This window comes from Corythoichthys intestinalis, chromosome 4, assembly GCF_030265065.1.
Source record: "Corythoichthys intestinalis isolate RoL2023-P3 chromosome 4, ASM3026506v1, whole genome shotgun sequence".
In the NCBI taxonomy this organism is placed as follows: Eukaryota; Metazoa; Chordata; class Actinopteri; order Syngnathiformes; family Syngnathidae; genus Corythoichthys; species Corythoichthys intestinalis.
Window position 1 is genome coordinate 25,131,547 of NC_080398.1, and position 19,566 is coordinate 25,151,112.

Sequence of the window (19,566 nt, forward strand, 5' to 3'; positions counted from 1 at the left end):
GTGCTTGTTATATTTTGTGTGTTTGTTTGTTTACATTTTAACAAGGCTGTGTAGAATTTTTATATCTATATCTATTATCAGTGGTACCCCGCCTCCTGCACGTAGTTATGGGATAGGCTCCAGCACCCCAACTACAGTGATCCCTCGCTACTTCGCGCTTCAAACTCCGCGCCCTCAGTCCATCGCGGATTTTTTTTCAATTGAAAAAAAAATAAAAAATACAGATGAGCTGTCCCGAGCTATCGCGTAGTCTCTCCCTCCCAACCCTCCCTCCCTGCTCTTTGTTGGTCAGGCAGTGAGTGCACTGGAGTTGCGTATTAAAGTTAACGATGATTGACTGACTTTTGATCTCGCCAGAGAAGCGAACTTCAAAGCACCGCATGCGTCAATTATTGTTTAATTTGTTAAACAGTTTCTGTGGCAACTCGTTGTGTCTAAGTGAGCAGCCTAGTAGATTTAATAAAGCCAAGCATTTTTCCGCTTTATTCTTGTTTAAAAATAATTCGGTGGGACAGTAACATGGTTAAAAGTAAGTAATTATTACATTTGAAGTGCTTAAAAAACATTTATTAATAAATATATATTTAAATATATTAGGGCTGTCAAAATTATCGCGTTAACGGGCGTTAATTCATTTTTTAAATTAATCACGTTAAAATATTTGACGCAATTAACGCAGATGACCCGCTCAGACAGATTTAAATGACAGTACAGTGAAACGCTCACTTGTTGTGTTTTATGCAGTTTTGCCGCCCTCTGCTGGCGTTTGGGTGCGACTGGTTTTATAGGCTTCAGCACCCATGAGCATTGTGTAAGTAATTATTGACATCAACAATGGCGGGCTACTAGTTTATTTTTTGATTGAAAATTTTACAAATTTTATTAAAACGAAAACACTAAGAGGGGTTTTAATATAAAATTTCTATAACTTGTACTAACATTTTTCTTTTAAGAACTACAAGTCTTTCTATCCATGGATCGCTTTTACAGAATGTTAATAATGTTAATGCCATCTTGTTGATTTATTGTTATAATAAACAAATACAGTCCTTATGTACCGTATGTTGAATGTATATATCCATCTTGTGTCTTATCTTTCCATTCCAACAATAATTTACAGAAAAATATGGCATATTTTATAGATGGTTTGAATTGCGATTAATTGCGATTAATTAATTTTTAAGCTGTAATTAACTCGATTAAAAAATTTTAATCGTTTGACAGCCCTAAAATATGTACATAAAAGTGTTTTTGTAAATTATACTTTGGGGAAAAAAGGGAAAAAAATCTTATATATTAATATATACAGTATATCTTTCCAATGCTGAATCTGAAATAATACATTGAACTCACCAATTTTTTTTTTTTTTTTTTTGGGGGGGGGCTACTTTGCGGTTTTTCACTTATCGCAGCAGGCTCTGGTCCCCATTAACCGCAAAAAACGAGGGATCACTGTATACACATTTAACACAACCAGTTACATTTCAAATCCTAATTCATTTGAATGTTTTTCACAATTTTGAATTTTGTAAAAATTTCAGAAATTTGAATGAAAACTTTTATTTTGAAAAAAACGAGCGTTTAAAACGTAGATCGTTGCTTAACCAATCAATGTTATTGATCCAGGTCGCTGTATCGACACAACCTGAATATTTCCATTGTTAAAAAATGGGACCTTATTGAGGGAAAGGCTAAGCCAAGTATGCCATGCAAGTCTACATTAGAACATCAACTGTCTAGTTTAGACTACTTTGAGGGGCTTTCAGGTGGGAAGGGGGACAGGGTTATACGGGCGGGTAGTATGAAAGGGGTGTCTGCAGTACCGTGAGTGCTGCTGTAAGTGACTGAGCTGCCTGAATGATTTCTGGCAGTAGGAGCAGGTGTAAGGCTTGGCCCCGCTGTGGATGCGGATGTGTTGCGCCAGGTAGCTGGAGTTGGCGAATGACTTGGCGCAGTGCGGACACTTGTGAGGTTTATCCTCTGTGTGCGACTTGGAGTGGATCTGCATGTCTGACTTACTGAAGAAGGTCGCCGGGCACATCCGGCACCTACAGTCGGGAGAGACACAGAATTGGGGGATAGGACACGGAGGAGGTGGACGCACGTGGTTGAGGGAGATGCGAAACAACCAAGCAAAAGGAAAAAAAGGAATGATAAACAGAAATAAGGAAAGATGTGAACGAAGAAGAGGGGAAAGGTACGTCCATAGTAAAACTCAAAAGCGCATGCCGTGCAGTGGAGGGCGGGCAGACTACGCAGCACGAATTGCAGACTTCTCAATGTATTTGGGAGTCAAACACAAGCTGAGCGAGCGAGCGTCTTGGTGTTGGTCTGTCATGCAGCAAATTGACGCCTACAGTGTGGCTCTACTGAAGCAGCTACTGAAGGTGAGCTTGCAGTTCAAGCAAGAAGGGAGGATGTGCATTGTCCCAAACGTACCTGTAGGTTTTAGTGCTGTCCTTCAGCCCGGGCTCATCGTCTTCGTTGGTCAGATCGTATGGATCCCGGGTGGGATGATGCAAAGATGTCACCTGCTTGCAAAATAATATGAAATTATGATGTGATTGGATTCAAAATATAGATGTTCGGATGATCTGAGTGTGGTTCTATCTACTATGGAAGCAAGTTTCTACCAGTATTTTTTTTCTTCAAACATATTCGCTTCCATTGATGGTGATATATGTCAAATATATATTTTAACAGGGAGAACTACAAGTGAATTATCACATGAAAATACAGCGGTGTATTAAAGCCACACATGAATTGACAAAACTAAGCAATTCCTTCAGGTTTAGGTTTCTGTATGTGTCACCTTTTTATACACTACTGGCCAAAAGTATTGCCACCCCTGCAATTCTGTCAGATAATGCTTAGTTTCTCCCAGAAAATAATTGCAATTACAAATGCTTTGGTAGCAATATCCTCATTTATTTGCTTGCAATGAAAACACACAAAAGAGAATGGAAAAAAATAAATCATTATCATTTCACACAAAACTAAAAAAAAAAAAGTATTGGCACCCTTTGAAAAATCATGTGATGCTTCTCCAATTTGTGTAATCAACAGCACTTGTTGCTGACCTGTGGCACATAACAGGTGGTGGCAATAACTAAATCACACTTGCAGCCAGTTAAAATGGATTAAATTAGAATCAACTTCTGTCCTGTGTCCTTGTGTGCGCCACATTGAGCATGGAGAAAAGAAAGAAGACCAAAGAACCGTCTTGAGGAATTGAGAAGCAAAATTGTGAGGAAGCATGGGCAATCTCAAGGCTACAAGTCCATCTCCAAAGACCTGAATGTTCCTGAGTCTACCGTGCGCAGTGTTATCAATAAGTGTAAAGCCCATGGCACTGTGGCTAATCTCCCTAGATTTGGACAGAAAAGAAAAACTGACAAGAGATTTCAATGAAAGGTTGTGCGGATGGTGGATAAAGATCCTCAACTAACATCCAAACAAGTTCAAGCTGTCCCGCAGTCCGAAGGTACAACCAGGGCCGGCCCAGCCTATATGCAGACTATGCAGCTGCTTAGGGCCCCTGACCACTAGGGGGCACCCAATCTGGCAATTGTTTAATTTATATTCTATTTTGTTTACTACGGTTTGCTTTATTTGACTTTTGTGAGTTTTGATACTTGATTACAAGCTTAAAAAAATAAAACTTCTTCCTTAACTTTTCTTTCCTGTTTTAATAAAAGGTTTGGCGCTATCTACTGTAAGTACTGAAAATAATTTGGGGTGAGAAGTTTAAAGTATGCAGTGCAACAAAATCTGATTAATATACAAAATATGGACGTATGGGTTGGATTGCATGTATGGGTTTCACAGTACGCTATGACGAAATGGTGGGCCAAAAATATGGGCCCCTTTGCATTATTTTGCTTAGGGCCCCAAAATGGCCTGGGCCGGCCCTGGGTACAACAGTGTCAACCCGTACTTTCCGTCAGCGTCTGATTTAAAAGGGACTCTATGGTAGGAAACCCAGGAAGACCCCACTTCTGACCCAGAGACATAGAAAAAGCCAGGCTGGAGTTTGCCAAAACTTATCTGAGAAACCCAAAAATATATTGGAAGAACGTTCTCTAGTCAGATGAGACAAAAGTAGAGCTTTTTGCGAAAAGGCATCAACATAGTGTTTACAGGGAAAAAACAAGGCCTTCAAAGAGAAGAACACGGTCCCCACAGTCAAACATGGCGGAGGTTGCATGATGTTTTGGGGTTGCTTTCCTGCCTCTGGCACTGTACTGCTTGACCGTGTGCATGGCATTAGGAAGTCTGAAGACTACCAACAAATTTTGAAGCATAATGTAGGGCCCAGTGTGACAAAGCTGGGTCTCCCTCAGACGTCATGGGTCTTCCAGCAGGACAATGCCCCAAAACACACGTCAAAAAGCACTAGAAAATGGTTTGAGAGAAAGCACTGGAGACTTCTAAAGTGGCCAGCAATGAGTCCAGACCTGAATCAAATAGAACACCTGTGGAGAGATCTGAAAATGGCAGTTTGGAGAAGGCACCTTTCAAATCTCAGAGAGCTGGAGCAGTTGGCCAAAGAATGGTCTAAAATTCCAGCAGAGCATTATAAGAAACTCATTGAATGATACCGGAAGCGGTTGTTCGCAGTTATTTTGTCTAAAGATTGTGCTACCAAAAGTGTTAGGCTGAGGGTGCCAATACTTTTGTCTGATCCCTTTTTTGGAGTTTTGGTTAAATAATAATGATTTAATTTTATTTTTCATTCAAGATATTACTACCAAAACATTTTTAATTGCAATCATCATCTGGGAGAAATTGAGCATTATCTGACAGATTTGCAGGGGTGCCAATACTTTTAGCCAGCAGTGTACACTTGGCCTGATTATTATTCATCTAATTTTATTGAAGAGTGGAGTAGTTACATAGCTGATGATTTTGATAAGATACATCAACTCTGGACTCTCAGCTGGAAGGAACTGCTTGTTTTGCTTAACATGTTTGTAATCTGTATAGAGCAAGTGACTTTTTCATCATTTATGCACTTAACATTAACACTGTCATGCACAAATTATGATAAATACCGTATTTTTCGGACTAAGTCGCACCTGAGTATAAGTCGCATTTTTGGGGGAAATTTACTTGATAAAATCCAACACATAGAACACATATTACACAATTTAAAATAAAAATACAATAGAGAACAACATGCTGAGTATGATAATGTTACATGATGCATGAACAACCAAATGCGAACGTAGCCGGTATGTTAACGTAACATAGCTATTAAGAGTTATTCAGATAACTATAGCATAAAGAACATGCTAAAAAGTTTACCAAACCATCAGTGTCACTCCAAAACACCAAAATAACATGTGAAATTATATAATAATGTATATAATGTAATATATATAATATTATATAATAATATAATAATGTCCTGAGTATAAGTCGCACCCCCAGCCAAACTATGAAAAAAAAAAAAACTGCGACTTATAGTCCGAAAAATACGGTATGTATTTTTAAAGGGCATTCATTTAGGTGTCTGGCTGCCATTGACGGCGCTAAGCATCGGCCCTCCCCCACACCACCGTTTATGGAATTGAAACATGAGCATTCAAAGCCAGTCTTCCCAATTTAAATGAATTGGATGTCAATTGCCAACAATGGCATGTAGTGAGTTAAATACTATGAAAAAATCAGCATGTATTTCTGTTTTTATTCATTATAATGTTATTTAGTTTTTATTAGCATAGTATTACTTTATACATTTCTTTATAAATATAAAAAATGCATACACATGCAATAAAGATAAATAACTTCAAAAATAATAATTGCTAATTTTGCTAATGTAAGTTTTTTTAATGACTAAAGATAGTAACTTGCCCTATAAAGGGTTAAAATTCATAGGTGTAAAAAGAAAAAATGACATTAACATTTTTTTAATGACCATAAATGGTCACTCGGTACATAAAGGGCTTTTAAGTGTTAACACTAAAAATGATTTTTTTTTTTTGTGTACTTTAAAGGGAAAACGTAATAACTTACTGAAAGAGGAAAAAGGTAATATAAGAACAGAAAACTCATGTTCTTATAAAACAAACTTTGTATGAAAATGTACTTAAATGTATTTCTCTTTTTAGTGTTTTAAAAAATTATGACCAACTCTAATTGAATGTAAAATTTGTATTCAAAAAAACATTACAAGCTTTTGTATATATTTTGACACTGTATTTCATCCTACCTGTCCACCAGTACTGAGCTGAGCCAGTATGACTGTTTCATTGCCCTCTCCGACCATGCATTTCTTTTTGCGGCCTCGCTTGGACGGCGCCGGCATCACCACCACGTGCGACGTCCCGTCCTCTTTTTTGTCTACGGAAGAAGGGTTCAAGATAAAAAAAGTTGAGACGTATGAATTATACGCATTACTTCCTCAAAAATAGCCACTGTAAGGCAGTTTATTGTTGTATACTGCACTCAAGCCTTTATTACAGATTTAGATATAAAAATGTACATGTTTCCGTTGAACTCAATCAGGATTGGAGGACCAAGATCAAGGCATTGAAAGAGACGTGTCACAGTCCCGCCTTTTCAAAGACAGTTTATTTTTTGTGATTAGAGATAGACCGATTATCTGCTGGACTGATATTTGGAGATTTCACACACAATGATAACTTGTTTTCGCGGTTAATGGGGACCAAAACCCGCCGTGATAAGTGAAAAACCACAAAGTATTTAAAGAAATATATACACCGGTATATATGTATATATTTTTTGTGTGTGTTCAATGTATTTATTCAGATTTATCGTTGGAAAGGGATACATATAAGACAACATATGACTACGAAACAAACCACAAAACTTTGGACACAAATTACTCGTCTGGATCATTAAGAAGAAAACGGAAAGTAAGTGAACAGATAGGACATTATGTGCAAAACGTCGAAACATGGGTAATAATTCCTAACAGCAAACTTACGAGTCCTTACCAGTGTTGTTTTGGCAGCCCTTTTAATTTTTGTCTTAGTCTTTTGGACGGAAATACTTTTTAGTCTTAGTCATATTTTAGTCATTTAAATTATTTTTCGTCTTTGTCATGTTTTAGTCGACGAAATTTCAGATAAATCTTGTCCAGATTTAGTCAAGTTACTCAAAATATTTTCGTCTGTAAAATTTAAGTTCAAAGTTTTATTCCAAAAATAAAGGTTTTCAACAATTTCGAATGAACATAGACAAACGAGCACATATTGTTGCGTCTACAAGGACAATGCCAACTTTGTGATGATAATACAGACTCAGCAGGAAAAGCTGTACATTTCTTTTCAATTAAACCTACCTACAAGCCACGAATTGTATGTTAAAAAAAATGTTGTCCGAGTGTTTAAGTTTAATATAAACATATTTTCTGTGAAAGATGTCATAGAATGTATAATGTAACGTGTAGAACATAAAAAGTAACGTCAGTTACTCTGCTGACCAGGGGTGAAAGTGGTTAGAATTTCTTGCCGGAACTCCCAGAGTTCGCCACGGCAGAAATTTTATTCATTTATTTTTTCATTTTTTGGGGGGTCAAAACTACTGAAATGCAAAGAAAACTGTTTTGGACAGTTATTTCTATAACACATACAAAACCTGATTTTCATTCAAAATTGTATTTTTTCAATGATTTGCAAAATAAAAGTTAAGAAAAACAGCAATAACCCCTACCTCCATCTCCTAATTTTTATTTTCCCTCATTTCCTCACATGGTAAATGGTGTTATACTTAAGCCTGTCGCAATATGCAATAATTCCATTTATGGAGCGATAAATAAAAATGAAGGCGGTAATTTTTTCGCTGACATTTATCGCCTCGCGTGCACGTGCGTGCGAGTGTGCGGCAGACGTGCTGTTAAAAGTTCGAATTCCTCGTTACCAACTGTGCAAAATGCATCTTCGTTCCAGGTCCAGCAAAAACTAGCGCCGGAGCCAATCGTTCCCATTATATCCTATTGTTCAACGTATACCGGCCGCGTCAGTCCTCTGGAGTGACTGTGGACCATCTATGGCGCGCCGATGTTGTTGACGTGTGGGCGCTCCCGTCAGGAGTGACATTTCACACGGGGCGGCTATTTTTCGGCACAACGCTGGATAATTACAACGAAGTCTGCCAAAACATTGTTACTGACTTGGCTGCAACGAACAACCTCGTTTTGACAACGAACAGCTGAATGAAATTAAGAGCGCTGTGCTTCAAACTCGTCCTGTTTATGAAAGTCGATTGTCATATGCTGGTGTTGTGTAGTAATGAGCAGACGTGACTTCAGCGGCGCTCGCTAACTTTTTTAATGCGCGCACACACTAGATATCATGAAATGGCAAACTAGATGTGCTACGTCCCATGCCATTGGCTACGTGAGCCCAGAGTGATTATGGGACACGTAGTCCATATACTGCATCGATGAATTCTAAACTGTCATGACTGAATGGAAGAAGGCCAAATCAATCCATACCAGTGACTATAGATAATGTTGCAAATATTGTTAATTCAGTACGTGACACAGATGGATTCGGACCACAAATAGGATGTCTTGCTCATGTAGTAAACCTACTGTAGCTGCTAAGAGAGCTGTAGCAATCAACAGTGTGCCCTGCCTCACTTTACAAACAGTAAAGATTGTTCTCAGCACTTTTATACAATTTTTTTTCAGATCAGTAAGAAGTAAGCACATAAATATTATGCACTAAAATGCATGTTTATATGATGGCAATTTAATTTTTGCTCGTTAGCAAAAAAAAAAAAAAAAAAAAAAAAAAAAATTTTTTTTTTTTTTTACAGAGCATTAAATGTATTGAATCGGATCGAAAATCGTGTCCCCCGTATCAAAAATTTTACCGAACCATGACTTAACTGTATCGTTGCATCCTTATGGAACACCATTGCAGAAGCTATGACGGGAAAAGTTTTCATTTGCCTAAATGCTTAAGTTATTAAGTGCATTTTTTTTTTTTTTTTAAAACACATTTTATTTATTCTGTGTTTCTGTGCGGTATCAATATTGTTGTTTTTTACTTAAGAGGCATGGTCTATTGTTTTTAGTTGTGATTTCTTAAAAAGTATTTTTGAAATTAAGAGTAAATATTTATCTCGTTTAAATGGGTGTACTTGATCTATTAATATATACTGTATTCTGTGTTATTGTAAATTGGTTAAAAAAAAAATTGGGGGTGGGGCGCAATAATATCGCCTATCGCAATAATTTATGAGAATAATTACCGCACACTAAAATTTGTTATCGCGACAGGCCTAGTTATACTTACCACCTTTCAAGGCGATCAAAGCGCTTCACACTAACTCGCCTTCCACCTACTGGTGACGCAGCACCAGGAGCAACGTGGGGTTCAGTATCTTGCTCACTTAGGAGAGTTCATCAGGGAGAATCGAACCCTCTGGGTTGGGGGACAACTACTCTACTCACTGAGCCACGCCACCCCACATACTAAATGCCAAATTTTAACTACTTAAGAACACACCATTTACCATTTACCATAAGGTGTATACTAAAATTTAAGTTAATAATAAAGATATAAGTAACATAAGTTCAGAAAAATAGGTACAAATGACATATTATGCAGAGTGAAATGGAATATATTTTGAAGATCGCACAAACATTGTTTTTAATTCATAAGGAAATGAATAAGTAGCCTAACATAAATGAACAAATACAGTGTAAGTCCAAAGTGCCCATTGACAGTTAAGATGTTCTGAACCTCCCCATCAGAGCAAATAAAACTAAATATGATAAATAAGCCTCCTTAACTCTTGCCTTGCTCTTAAAGATTTGATCCATTTTCTGTTGCATTTTTTTTTGTTTGCCGTTTCAGAAAACATGCACATTTGAACCAATCAGAGCTAACTATCTCTGGTGATCACATTTCAGTATGTCAGCCAATTGAACGGATAAATGAGTCCAGGCGTTTTGCTTTGCTGCGTGCATTCGCACATTGACGTGACTCGTCATCGTCAGACTCAGATAACTGCAGCAGCTGGGGAAACCTCCATGCTGTCCGTGGAATAAAACAAATAATAAATATCGGTGGAAACGGATTACGCTACACAAGCCCTTTATTATGCTTGTTTTTAACACCTGGGTATGTAAATCGGATGTTGGTAGATTGTTTTCTTCTTGGAGATAAAATGCATGTGTGGCAGCTTTGTATTTATTTATTTTTTTACATAGCGTTTTGACAGTTGCCGTCATATTTTCGGAATCAAAGCACCGTAAACCGGAACAGCGTTCCAGCCCTGAATCTTATACTGGAACTGCGTTCCTGACCGTTCTGGCCCACTTTCACCCCTGCTGCTGACTAACTACTGTTAAAATGAGGTAACTGAGTTACTAACTCAATTACTTTTTGGGAGAAGTAATTTTTAACTAACTAAACACTTTTAAAAAGTAACATTAACAACACTGCTCATGACTGCGGCCGGGGAATATGTGGCAAACGTAAAATGCCTTTTCCTGACTCTGCAGTGGCAACTTTTGGAGGGGAAGGAGAGTGTCTACAAAAAAGTCTGCCAGATTCCCTTACCTTTGTTTAAAAATGCATGCTTTTTGAGGTACCCTTTTTGCTGACTGTTGCACTTTTCAAGCGTAACTCTTAAACCACAGTCTTAAAAAGTTAGTGCAAGATTCAGTTTTCTGAGGGCAGGGGAATTATTTTTACCAACTGTATCAAGTGTGCAATTATTTCTTTAGTATGTGAAATGTCAATATTCGCACAAAAGAAATAATACTTCAGTAATGTCGGCAAACTCTGTTAAAATAATTTAGATAATTCTATCCTTGCTTATCTATCCATGTTTTTAACAAACCTTTTTTTCCCAGATATATAATTGTCCAGACACCTCCCTCCCACGTTCGGGCCCTGGGCCACTTGACTGATCGAGTTACTGGACCTCTTGCCAATTTAGTTGGTGATCCATATTATAAAAAATCAGTTTTCAAGTGTTTTACCTGGCGAATGAACGGCAGAGACAATCATGGTGGTTGGTGGGTGTGCAGACATGAAGGATTGCGAGGATGTGGGAGACACTAACGTTCCTTGGGGAGTCGTGATGACCAGTCCCGCTGCATACACAAACAAACAGAAGACAAAATCTGCTCATTTTGGACACCATTAAACATGAGACGCATTGACTTAATAAAGTAGTCATAATACAATGAGCCCTCGTTTTTCGCAGTTAATGGGGACCAGAACCCGCCGCAATAAGTGTTAAGGCCCAAGTACACCGCATGCGTGATCTTTGCGTTTGCGGTCCGGTTCAGTGTTGCCTGCGTGCCACGCAGTCCGTCAAAAACAGGCAAATCATACCGGCTGCTGCACGGCTGCGGTCCGCCAACCTCGTCCCCCCCGTGAGCTCTCGCGTGATCGCGCGCGATAATGTGCCATTTAAAACAACGAAAAACACACGGAGTCTATACTCATCAGAGAAGCAGAGAGAGAGCACATATTTTCTTTGCATATTGATATTTTAGTTAATCTGGAATTAAGAGACAGACATGACTGCATCATGATGAGATCAGGACAGAAAAACACACATAATAGGACACCTTGCAGCTTCCTTTTTTATATTGTCCTTATAGAAAGGATTGCTGCATCATAAATGATTTTGTGGGTTTCCACCTCCATGATGAAGCGCTCATCATCCATGTTCGCTGGTGTTTAAACCGTGATTAGGCACCTGGGTTGTTACGTCCAGGCCCAGCTCCGCCCATTTTGCCGGATGCGTGTCCGGCAAAAATAGAAAATAGCCTATACCATGCGGCAGGCATGCGGCACGCCGGAGGTGGTTCGCAGTCAAGCCGGAGCACTGACGCGGCCGGTATACGTTGAACAATAGGATATAATGGGAACGGATTGGCTCCGGCGCTATTTTTTACCGGAGTCGGACCGCAAACGCAACGATCACGCATGCGGTGTACTTGGGCCTTAAGACCGTGAAGTAACCCCCCCCCCAAAAAAAAATTTTTTTTTTTTTTTTTTGTGTGCGTTCAATGTATTTTTTGATTTAGCATTGGAAAGAGATACATACAAGAGCTGTTTTTTCACTTTTTTCCCCAAAGTATAATAAAAAAAAAAAATATATATATATATATATATATATATATAAATAAATGCTTTTTAAGCACTTCAAATGTAATAATTACAATACGTTTTAAACATGTTACTGTCCCACTGAATTATTTTCAAACAAGAATAAAGTACAAAAATGCTTGTCTTTATTAAACGCTCCATTTGAGTGGTTCCACTCAAATCTGCTCAAGCTGCTAACTTACACACAATGAGTTGCCACAGCAACTGTTAAACAAGGAAAACGATGACTGGCGCATGCGGCGCTTTGAAGCTTTGGCTTCCAAGCATCTTTGGGCAAGATCAAACATTGAACGTCTGTAAATCATCAATAACTTTAATAAGCAACTCCAGTGCACTGCCTGACGAACAAAGAGCAGCAGAAGGGAGAGTGAGACTACGTGATCGGCTCGGGACGGCTCATCTGTATTTATTTATTTTTTAATTGGAAAAAAAATCTGCGAGGGACTGAAGGCGCGAAGTAGCAAGGGATCACTGTAGTACACTCGTGAGTAGGGTTGGGCATCGAGTATCGAGCATCGATGGGACCCGGTTCTAACGCTCCGGTTCTCCCGGAATCGTTAGAATTTTAAAATTTCAATTCCATGTTTCGATGCCCTGACCGCCGAGCGGAAAAAAAACGCTAAAAAGAAGCCACAACAAGCGCGTGTTTGTGCATTGCAACTTGATGATAACCATGGACACGGTACAGCGGCGCTCAAATGTTTTGCTTAACTTTACACAAAAAAAAATAAAATAATAGACCAGTCAGCTCAGTTCAACATGTGCAACACAACTATATCATGCAAAGGTGGCTGCACAACCAATTATGCACGACCGGCTTCATGGAATACAAGAACGAAGTGCATAGCTATCTGAGTGCTATGCAATTGACACGCTGCGCCATCAGAACCAGGTAAGTAAAACAATACATTACGTCTTTCTTCTGCTGTTCCCGCGATCCGACCCCGGATTAAGCAGTAGATGATGGATTGATGGATGAATGGAAGGAAAATAGTACGAGAATAAATCGTATGATTACGTCGGGCTATGGTCGATATCATGTATAAAGAAGTAGATGAAAAATGACAGAGTCAGCGGCGTTAGAACATATAAAGAGAGCGAGATGCGAAATGACAGACTCGTTGGCGTTAGTAAACAGCTGCCATCTTAAAGCAGTCGTTAAACTCAACAGTATTAAAAGGATTCTTTGTTTTGGAATCTGTTGTGTTGCTTATTTAGAAAAAAAGCAGCCATATGAAGCATTTAATTACTTTTTTAATGAACTCGTAGCAGTGAAAACATAGCATCACATCACAAAGCATCCTAGCCAGATGCTCTCATCTCTTCTTCTCCGCATTATACGTACACACTCCTACAGCGCCACTCAATGGCCTAACTGGTATTGTCACAACATTAACATTGCATGTGTCTGTTAACACAACAGAATGGGTTTTATAAATAAGGAAACATTATTTTGCCTCATCTAGATCAAATCATAATCAATAGAATTTGTACTAATGCTTCATTGTAGCTCCCAGCTAAGGTAAAAGAATATAAGTAAATGTTTTCTCCGTGAGCTTTTGAAACATAAACATCTTTGTGAAAGTGCATTCCTGTGGAAATAAACTTCATTACATTCGAGTTCAAAGACTGATATTTATATTAGGGCTGTCAAACGATTAAATTTTTTAATCGAGTTAATTACAGCTTAAAAATTAATTAATCGTAATTAATCGTAATTAATCGCAATTCAAACCATCTATAAAATATGCCATATTTTTCTGTAAATTATTGTTGGAATGGAAAGATAAGACACAAGATGGATATATACGTTCAACATACGGTACATAAGGACTGTATTTGTTTATTATAACAATAAATCAACAAGATGGCATTAACATTATTAACATTCTGTTAAAGCGATCCATGGATAGAAAGGCTTGTAGTTCTTAAAAGAAAAATGTTAGTACAAGTTATAGAAATTTTATATTAAAACCCCTGTTAATGTTTTCGTTTTAATAAAAATTGTAAAATTTTCAATCAAAAAACAAACTAGTAGCCCGCCATTGTTGATGTCAATAATTACACAATGCTCATGGGTGCTGAAGCCTATAACATCAGTCACACCCAAGCGCCAGCAGAGGGCGGCAAAACTCCATAAAACACAACAAGTGAGCGTTTCACTGTACTGCCATTTAATTCTGTCTGAGCGGGGCATCTGCATTAATTGCGTCAAATATTTTAACGTGATTAATTAAACAAATTAATTAACGCGCGTTAACGCGATAATTTTGACAGCCCTAATTTATATACAAGTTAAAAATAACCCTGTGAAAAGTTCATATAATGCAAAAATTTCATCTTAATTGTATTAATAATAAATAATAATACATTTAAATTCATGTAAATAACAATAATAATAAATCTTAAATTCATATAACAAAAAAAAAATAGAGAACTTAAGACATTGATATAGACTAATAAATTTTTAAACTATAAATTTTTTTTACCCTGCCTTTTTTTTTTTTTTTTGAGCCGTTTCTCCTTGAACTCATTTAAAAAAAAAAAAAAAAATCAAGGTTGGCAGAGAAGATACCCACCTGCCGTCATGATCCCCGTAGAGGGCACGGGCAGCACGGTGATGTTCTGGCTGCTGTGTGGCGGGTGCAAGTGTTGTGCGCCGACAGTATGCCCGCCTACATCAGTCTTGCCTGCCGGCGTCGGAATGGTGAGCAGGGCAGTTTGATAGTGGGACGCAGAGGACGGAGGAAAGGACGCATTCTTTTCTTGATGCTCTTTCACTTTGTTCAGGAACATGGCATTCTCGAGCTGCAATCCAGAATGTGAGTGTCATAATGATCAGAAGATGTTTTTGTGAGTCAAATGAATGTAGCACACCTGTCCTGGTGGGATGGGAGACCAGAAATAGGATGAGTTGAAATTATCTTCCATGATTCCTGCAAGATAGACAAGAAAACAGAATCAAATATAAACACTCAATGTTACGGCTAGGATAAAGTAAACAAATAATATCATTTTAGCCCATTGCTCATCAATTGGCAAAGGTTTTTTTGTCTCGAAATGCAATTTTGTGCAACTTTGAAAGACTATGCCTGTCATGGTGCTCCAAAACATAGTAAAATTTGTTCAAAAAGTGTTGACTTGTTTTACTCTATAGCAGGGCTGCGCTAAAGCCTGCTTTGCTGTAGTCGTCCATTGCCTTCGTTTTCATGGTTTGTCATAGGGGTGTGACAAAATATCGAAATGGTGATATATCGTGATACTTTTTAACCCAAAAGGTTATCGATATGCTCCTGCCAAGAATTTAGATATCGTTTTAAAAAGGTGTCAATGTCTAAAAAAAAATAAAAATGAACCAACAAGTTGCTATTAAAATCTTCCACCAAAAGAGTCTCCTAGTTAACTCTAAGGCTGCATTGACGGTGCTCGACGCCCAATCCATTTAGAATGGGAGCGTTCGTTCATTCACAGTCATTCTGACCGATTTACAGGGCATTTACAGGTCACTTGCTGTTCATTTTAGGGCATTCGCAGGTCATTTTCTGTTGAGTTTGAGTCACTGCCTTTTCATTTAGGTGATTCCCAGGTCACCTCATGTGCTGTAACTCAAAATAAACAGGAAGAGACCCATAAAATACCCCAAAATCAACAGGAAGTAACTGAAAATCAACAGGAAAATGACCTTAAATGGCCCAAAATGACCTCATTGCCTGCCACTGACAGCCAAGTGGGAGGGATGGCAGCGAATGAACTAGAGCTGTAACGAATACTCGAGCAACTCGAGTTTAAAAACTGATCCGAGTAATTTTATTCACCTCGAGGAATCGTTTAATTTTGCCAGCTCTAAGTATCATGTTTTGCCCGGACTACTTTTAATGCGGGACAACGCAATGACGTCACGTGCGTAGAGGAAGAAGCAATAAAAAAATTTTTTTTTTTAAATTACTGCAGCCGACAGCCGCTCCAAACTACGCCGACGTTGCTAAAAACTACACCCGCATGATGCTAGTGTGGTAGCAGGTAGTGTCCGATGCGTCTCATAGATATTGCATGCATTAGGACTAGATGCGAAATGAAAGACTCGGTCGCGTCTGGGCCGCGTTACTAAACAGCCGCCATCTTTCAGCAGTAGACTTCTCATCGCTAATAAATATAACGTTACTGTCACTCGCTCACGTAACGTTAACCCTTCGGAGGGCTGGGTTTCTATTGATTATGACCTCTGTCGATGCGTGGCTAACGTGTCTTACATACGGGCTTTATTTAATCTGTAAAAACACAGTGCTGGAGAGTGATGAGGGTGTAAAATTAAAACATAAGAAAGCTAACTGTCAGTTTTAGCTTACCATTGCTGAATAAAACACTAAGTAGCAATGGTCCCCAATGTGCTCCAATACAGCAGGTATCATACATTTATTTTGAACACTGCAAAAACTCAAAATCCTGTCAGTACTTAAAGTTTAGACCAGGGGTGTCCAAACTTTTTGCAAAGGGGGCCAGATTTGGTGTGGTAAAAATGTGGGGGGCTGACCTTGGCTGACTCAGTCTTTTATGTATAACAATATATTTAAGCAAATTTTAGCAAGCCATTCTGTGCGTCACATTTGCTTTATTATTTTTTTATTTATTTATAATTTCAACAATCTCGCAACTAGCCTTTGTGGCGTGCTCTTTCAACTCGGGCTCTTGCGAAATACTGCTGCTGTGAAATTAAACTAGCATCAAGTTGCTTCAATTTCTCGCTACGTATCTTGCCTGTAATCTTGTCGTACATGTCAGCGTGTACTGTTTAGTAATATCGCCTCACATTGAACTCTTTAAAAACAGCGACTGTCTCTTTGCAAATAAGGCAGACAGTTGCGTATTTTAGTGAAGAAATAAGTCCTTGAAGCGCCAGCCGTCGCAGTCTTTCTTTTTTTATTTTTTTTTAACTTTCTTTTTTTGTTGATTGTCGCCATTTTAGAAAATTGGGAGTAAAGGGTCACACGGGGTAATGTTGCTTGGAGTGCTGCTGCCTTTTCGTGGGTAAATGAGGAGCAGCATTTAGTGTGTAACATACTTCATATGCTGGTAACAGTACTGACTAATTTATTAAGTCTGTGTGTGGGCCAGACGTTATTGATTTTATGACAGAGGCTGGGGGCCGGATGAAATTTGACCACGGGCCGCATTTGGCCCCCGGACCAGACTTTGGACATGACTGGTTTGGACTAACTTAAAACTTAAACCTAAAACGACACAAATGGAAATTCAATTGAAACACGTGGGGAAGACGCGTAGCTTTCAAGTGATGTGTGTTATCAAGAGTAATTACATTTTTAGGTAAGATTTTTTTTTATTTTTATACGATCTAGAAGCTTTTTGAGTGAAAGCAGTGAATTTTTTTTTCTAGTCACATCTGAGATGCAATTGTTGGCTGTTTTCAACAATGTACATCGAAAATAAAGACATTTATTGACTGAAAATGGTTCAATATTGGATTAAATGTATTTTTTTCTCATGTATATTAAAAATTGCTCTTTATCTAAAAAAAATGTTTTATCTGATTACTCGATAGAATTTTCAGACGATTACTCGATTACTAAAATATTCGTTAGCTGCAGCCCTAGAATGAACGAATGTTCATTCGCTGCCACCCTCCCAGTTCAAATGGATTGGACGTCTACAAGTGATAAACTCATTCAAATTCACAGGAGAAGCTTGTTTTTCTGTTTATTAGTTGTTTGTAGAATATCCTAGAATGATTTCCTGACCAATCGTTGTATCGCCATATCGTCAGACCATCGTTATCGTGAGCTTTGCATCGCAAATCGTATCGTATCGTGAGGTACCAAGAGGTTCCCACTCCTAGTTTGTCATGAGCATATCATTTTTCTGTAAATTGTTTGATAAATTAGAGCAGTTTGACAGCCATGAAACTTTGCAGACAGTTTGGGACAGAAAAAAGGTGGCATTTTTACAACACTGCTGAAATTGGCACAAGCATACACTATCAAAATGTTACTGCTCTTACATGATGTCGAAACTAACTTGAACAAATAGTGTTAAGTGACTTTGGTTAACACTGAATTACTATCACTGGTCACCAAAGATGTAGGGGTTAAGACTTGTGTACGGAACATCAAAAGACTTAAAAGCACTTCATTACAAAATGGTTAAGAATAGCATAAAACAGAAATGAATGCAGTATGGTTCGGATGATGAGTTTATTGAAGAAAAATAAAAATCAGCAGTTGATTAGGAGTTGAAGCAAGTTTTTGGCTTTTAACCCTTTAATGCCAGCAATGAGGCAATTATCAGAGAATCCCAAATTTTGAAAAATAAGGTCCTAATGAAACCTTTATTTTTCAAATTTGTGAAAAGAAAAGTCAAAATGAATTATGTGTAATAAGCGCTCAGATATCTATAACCCTTGCTAAATCCTGTTTGTTGTTTTCATGGAACCTGCAGATGCATGTGTTGACTTGCATCCATCATATTTTTTTTCAAAAAAGAAATGTCAAAATTCTGAATTAGTCTCAAAATCATGAAATTTTAGGTGTATCAAATGTGATACATTTGGCAATATAGGGTTAAAAATCTGCTCCTTTGGTAAAATAAAGAAAATATTGGACATGCATATCAGTAAATTGGACACTGAGAGAAAATTCTATCATATAACTATGAGTAAAACGTGGAAGATTTTTATATTGTTAGACCATTAGCATCGCGTAGCCTCAAAAGTCAAACGTCTTTGTAAATTAACTTCTTTATCCTTGCACTGTAATGTCTTTAAAATGTATATAACTGCTCTAAACGACACTAACATCCCAGAGATGACAACTAAAATATAAATATGAGCGTTTATGTTGAGGCTAGGCCCAAAGTGTACTGATTAGCTTAGTTAGCAAGGAGTGGTAGCACGGGTGTCTCAGCGCTTGAAACAAATAAAGTGAAAAAAGGGGGTTTAAAAAAAAAAAAAAAAAAAAAAAAAAAAACCGAAGATGGGAAAAAAAAGCAAAAGACAAGCGCGCCCACACACAAGCGCGCGCACATATACACACACTTCCGCCTGCCGAGTCATGCGAATCTAGCAAAAAATAGCAAGTAGCATGACCAAAATGAACAAGAGCAGCTCTTTACCGTACAATGGGCCTCCCGCCCCCACCCCGACGCTTCTTCCCCCGCTGCAAATTGCATACAATTCCCACAAACGTGTGAATGGGGGGAGGGAAACACGAGGAAGTATTTTTTTTTTTTTTTTTTAAGTTTTTTTTTTTTTTTTTTCCCTCGCTCTGAAGGTGGCTGCCTGTCTGGCGCTTTCACTTCCTCCGGATGAGGTCGCCAGACAAAAGGAGGCGAGAGACATGACGTCACGTCCTCTCGAAATTAAATTACTTTTTTTTTTTAATTTATTTAAATGTTTAATTAAAATTATGAAGGATAATGGAAAAAAAGCCTTTTCATTTAGCATGAT

The 19,566-nt window shown here is 38.1% G+C and overlaps 1 protein-coding gene across 5 annotated transcripts in view; it reads right to left on the reverse strand.

Annotated features, from left to right (window-relative positions):
* znf384b (zinc finger protein 384 b) overlaps positions 1-19,382 on the reverse strand; it is a 32,459-nt gene extending 13,077 nt beyond the window's left edge. The window contains exons 1-7 of one of the 5 annotated variants that reach the window (XM_057834952.1): positions 19,233-19,382; positions 14,988-15,046; positions 14,690-14,918; positions 10,970-11,083; positions 6,215-6,345; positions 2,440-2,531; positions 1,824-2,048 (exon numbers count right to left, since the gene is read on the reverse strand). In XM_057834952.1, coding sequence (XP_057690935.1) covers positions 1,824-2,048; positions 2,440-2,531; positions 6,215-6,345; positions 10,970-11,083; positions 14,690-14,918; positions 14,988-15,041 — 845 coding nt within the window. In that variant the 5' untranslated portion in view covers positions 15,042-15,046; positions 19,233-19,382. Of the gene's footprint in view, positions 1-1,823; positions 2,049-2,439; positions 2,535-6,214; positions 6,346-10,969; positions 11,084-14,689; positions 14,919-14,987; positions 15,047-19,232 lie in introns of all 5 variants that reach the window. The other 4 variants (XM_057834954.1, XM_057834953.1, XM_057834955.1 and 1 more) reach the window with 4 other exon arrangements.
* Positions 19,383-19,566: the final 184 nt, after the last annotated feature.